This window comes from Hibiscus syriacus, unplaced genomic scaffold, assembly GCF_006381635.1.
Source record: "Hibiscus syriacus cultivar Baekdansim isolate YM2019G1 unplaced genomic scaffold, ASM638163v2 tig00112000_pilon, whole genome shotgun sequence".
Classification (NCBI taxonomy): Eukaryota; Viridiplantae; Streptophyta; class Magnoliopsida; order Malvales; family Malvaceae; genus Hibiscus; species Hibiscus syriacus.
In genome coordinates, this window is record NW_024063235.1 from 3,456,597 (window position 1) to 3,461,241 (window position 4,645).

The window sequence follows — 4,645 nt, forward strand, 5'->3', positions numbered from 1 at the left end:
AAGGAAATTATATAAAATAAACATAAATAAGTCATGGATAATTGGGTATGATGTGGCATGAAAAAATATAAATATTTCATAAATATATAAGAAATACAACAGGAAGAAGATGAAATATAAATAACATGAATAATTAAATTAGATGTGCCATGCCACAAAATATCCTAAATCCGCAATTGGAATTAAACATTTTACCACCAATATATAAGAAATGAAGCCAAAAATAGTAATTATATTTCAAAGAGAAGAGAAACCAGTTATAATTACATAAATTTTACTACTACATGGCCAACTGTGCCCTCATTGTTAAGATGAAAAGCCAGGAAACTAAACCACAATTCAATATTTAAACAAACTACTACTCTTAACTTCAACACTAAATCAAATAACCATATCAACAATCAATCAAACCATTGCTTTAAGCGTTCGGTTGTTACATGTCATTTAAAACCTTCGAGATGAAGACATATAATTGCAAACCCACACTGAAATACCTTAAGCAAATGGCATTCCATGTAGACAACACCTTATCCAGGTTTTTTTTTTGAGACCAAGGTCTATGTTATACCTTGCATTAAAAGAAACAGGCACCCCCAAAATTAGCAACGTAGAAATAGTATTCAAGGGGGAAAGAATGAGAGTTTATCCGAGACTCACCGGGGACAAATCAACTTGTTTCGACATAAAGAGGTAGAGCATAATGGCTTGAAGATGGACTGGGGTCTATTACATTTATGAAAATAGCATATTTTTAAGAGATATATGAAAGGAATTAGAAATGATTGTGTAAAGAGAAGAACGATAATGTACGCACCGTCTGATTGTATCAACAGCCAATCTTGTGTGCATATCAAAGCCTGTCGTGTATCGGGTGTCAGTGAACTTCGAGAGCTATCGAGCATCCTACCTCCAGCATTGAATGCTGACTCCTGTGAGACAGTTGACATAGGAGTTCCAAGAACATCTCGTGCCATCATTGACAAGATAGGATACCTCGGTGTGTGAACTCTCCACCAATTCAGTATGTCGAAATCGCAGTTACGAGGAAAGACTGGCTCATCTAAATATTTTTCCAAATCTGACATTACACTTTGACTTTGAGATGTCTCGTGAAGGAATTTGTCGAAGCCCTTTAGTCTATCTCTTCCATCATTGCTACTGCCAGGTAAACTACTGGGTGGCGAAGCTGAATCTTGATCGATCAAAGTTGAGCAGATAGAGTATGTATTGAAGAGTTCCTTGAGACCGCCAGATACTTCTTTGATACGTTCCAATGCAGTACTGCCATAAATCTGGGAATAATAATACTCCACCAATTTCATCTTGAATCGGGGATCTAAGATAGCTGCTACTGCCAAAGACAAAATGCACTTGTTCCAATATTTATCGAACTTGGCTTTCATCTTTGCTGCTAATGAACTAAGAAAATTGTCGGGGCTCTTGCTCCAGTCAATCAATTGGATGTGGACATGACAAATTTCCTGAAAATATATATTTGCAGTGGGGACTTTGTTGCTGGAGAAGACACTAATGATTTCAATAAATAGTTTTAAGTAGCCAGTGATGGAACTTGCCCATTCCCACTCTTCAACACTTAAAGTATGGTCATGATCAAGATCCGGAAACTGACAGAAAGCATTTTTGTACTCTATAGCAGTCTCAAGCATTAGATATGTCGAATTCCATTGGATGGGAAAATCAAGAACCAAGCTTTTCTGGCATTTGATTCCAGTTTCCTGGGATATCTCCTGGAACTTCCCTTGAATTGATTGTGAACTTTTAACATATCGAACACTTAATCGAATCTTTTGGATCACCAATCGGAGAGCTTCCATGGCATCTTGAACAAGTGAATCTAGAACATGTGCAGCTGACCGCACATCTAATAATTGACCATTGCTTAGACAAGACTTGCTCTCAGAGATTTGCTCTTTTATTATCAGAACAATATCATCAGCAATAGAAAAATCGTCAAATGTCACTGCATAAAACTTAGACTCTATGTCCCAATCCATCAAACACTTGACAATTACTTCGGAAAGCTTGTCATTAGTATGGGAAGAATCGAGTGTGACAAAATTAAGAATCTTCTTTTGTAGTTTCCAATCATCACCAACATAATGCGCCGTCATACATACATGGTTAGAGTTCTCTGGTGAAGACCACATCTCAACAGCAAGGTTAATTCTGCCTTGCAATTTGCTTAACATATCATGAACTTTCAGCCTCTCCTTCCCGTAAATTTCCATACAAGAAACCTCAATGGTATTATTTAGTGCAACATCAAACAACGGCTGTAGATTCTTGACAAATACCTTGAATCCAACATGCTCAACCATGGCTAAAGGGTAGCCATGTAATATAATCATGCGAGCAAGATCTAAGCGACTCCTCTCTTGGTCGAACCAACTGCTTTGAAGATTGAAAGCTTCTTCCTTTCTCTGATCCGGTTCATACTTGACAATAGTGGGCTTAATAAAATCCTCTTTTCTTTGCTCTTCATCATAACTGGTATTTGCATTGGCAAGGGTGCTATCTTTCTTCTTTTTCTTTGCAGAAAGCAGTTGGGAAACGTCATAGTTAAACCTTTTCAAGCACCGCATTAGGTGATTTCTCAGATGGGTGGTTCCGCTGTTACTCGATCCACTTAATTTCTTGTTACAATGGACACATAGTGCATAACATATGTCAGCTTTCCGAACTCTTTCAAAATGATTCCATACTACAGAAGTCAACCTCTTCGGTTTCTTGATAACTGTTTCATTAGCCAACTCCATCGAAAAAGGTTTAAGATGAACCCAACTCTGCACATTGAACCAAAATCACATGTCTAAATCGTATGCCTTTTAAGAAATAAAGAAAGCATCTAAGAATTCAGGATGTGGAACATCAAAAACACACCAAAGGGATAGTTGAATATTATCAATCGATCCTGGAATGTAATCATAACAATGCAATAGGCTCTTATTGAACATTAGGGGAAAATATGAACAATAAGCCGGTGAATAAGCACTGCAGCATGTTAATTTGTGTTGATTTAATTGCATTCTAGTTGCCTAACATGAAAGCAAAGAGAAATTTCGAGTTATAATTCCATTTCCCCTCTCCATTTCTACACTAAAATTGCTGCCAAATGATTAAAAAAAGAACTTTACAAAATCTTTATATTGAAATTTTTTCAGTGAAAAAAAAACAGTGAGGCGGAAAGTTTGTTCTAATTAGTAACATATAGATCTCTTGGTTTTCAGTAGCTAAAACCAGAAAATTTCTTCTGATTGAGACAAACAGGCAATTCTCTCTCCCCCCCCCCCTTCAAAAATGATATTTACATACAGGCATGCTAATATAAACACGCATATATAAATAAATGGCCTATTAATCAAAATCAAACAATTTTAAAAAAAATCACCAACTATGAAAAAAAAGCAACAGTAGTAAGAAAAGGCAAACTGTAGCCAAAAACCAGACGTTTTTTTTTTTCTCAAGGGAAAAAAAAAGGCTAAAAATGATCTGAATTATGAAACCAAATAGCTGTCTTATCAAAATAAAGCAAATAAGTACAAGAAATAATACAACAACGAAAAACGTACAAAAGTCACCAAATTTACACTCAGTTCAAGATAACGATTTCTATACAAAAATCCCAACAAAGCTGAACGCGAAGAAGGCACCAAAATCACACAATTAAAACAAATAATACAAAACCCAGGAAAAAAACATACCCAAATTTTGTAGCAGAGAGAAAAAAAAAGCTTGCCTCCACAGGAGGGTCCGATCGGAGGATCCGAGAAGTTATTAGGGTTTGGATTTCGTTGATGACAGAGGGGGAAAGGGAGAAATAGAGTCTGGATCCGAGCTTGGATTATGGAAGAAATTTGGGTCAAGACCCGAATAAAAGTATGGATGAGTCAACGTCGCTAAAGAGCCAAATTTAAGTGTTTTGAAAATTGGACCGGACTAGTCGGTTCAATCAGTTTAGATTCGATCAACTCAAAAGGTTTAACCGGAAATCATTATCTGATCCGTTTCATTCTACACCGGTTAAACTTTTACTAGTGAACCGGAAGGAACCGTTGAATCGACTCTGAACCGTTCAAACCAGTTCTATTTTTTTTTCTAAAAAAATTATATCAAGCGATGTCGTTTGTTAAACGAGTCGAGTCAAACTCAAAAACTTTAAAAGTAAGCTCAACTCGACTCAAAAACTCATGAGCTAAAAATTATCAAATTCAACTCGAACTTGAAATATAATATTGAAACTTGAACTCAAAAAGGCTCGAACTCAAAAAAATTTAGAAGCTCGATTGAAGCCTGAAATTTGAGCTCGATTGAAGCAAAAAAATAGTTTGTTCTGTGCTCACCAAAAGGCTCCATGATTTTGAATGTCAAATTACCTCTATTATTTATAGAAGTAAGTTGTTCTATGTTTCTTAGTCATGTGAGATTGTTTTGTTTTCATATTTTTACTCTTTAGACTTTTGTGATGATCTTTTATGTTTCTTAACCATGTGAAATTTAAAAAAATAAAATTAAACCAAACGATATCGTTTGTTATGGTTTTTTTAGCCCTAAATTTATTTTTTGATTATAGTTATTTAATTATATTTATTATTTAATATATTTTACCTTAAATATTATGTTGTAG

General features: G+C 35.3%; 1 protein-coding gene across 2 annotated transcripts; it reads right to left on the reverse strand.

Moving 5' to 3' along the window:
- Positions 1-327: 327 nt before the first annotated feature.
- LOC120174146 (zinc finger BED domain-containing protein RICESLEEPER 1-like) lies at positions 328-3,927 on the reverse strand. 2 transcript variants are annotated; one of them, XM_039181107.1, is made up of 4 exons: positions 3,723-3,927; positions 815-2,804; positions 658-723; positions 328-568 (listed from the first exon to the last, which is right to left on the reverse strand). In XM_039181107.1, the coding sequence occupies exons 2-3, from the start codon at positions 2,775-2,777 to the stop codon at positions 668-670; spliced, it is 2,019 nt and encodes a 672-aa protein (XP_039037038.1). In that variant the 5' UTR covers positions 2,778-2,804; positions 3,723-3,927; the 3' UTR covers positions 328-568; positions 658-667. The 2 variants fall into 2 exon arrangements, with proteins under 2 accessions (XP_039037038.1, XP_039037037.1); XM_039181106.1 differs by having other exon boundaries at positions 390-557.
- Between the last annotated feature and the right edge of the window lie 718 nt (positions 3,928-4,645).

Bases quoted from the DNA above. Each gene is read 5' to 3' on its own strand.
- LOC120174146 (XM_039181107.1), bottom strand. From the start codon at position 2,777: ATGGAGTTGGCTAATGAAACAGTTATCAAGAAACCGAAGAGGTTGACT. The intron at 724-814 runs GTGCGTACATTA...TAAATGTAATAG, and splicing joins GCTGTTGATACAATCAGACG to ACCCCAGTCCATCTTCAAGC.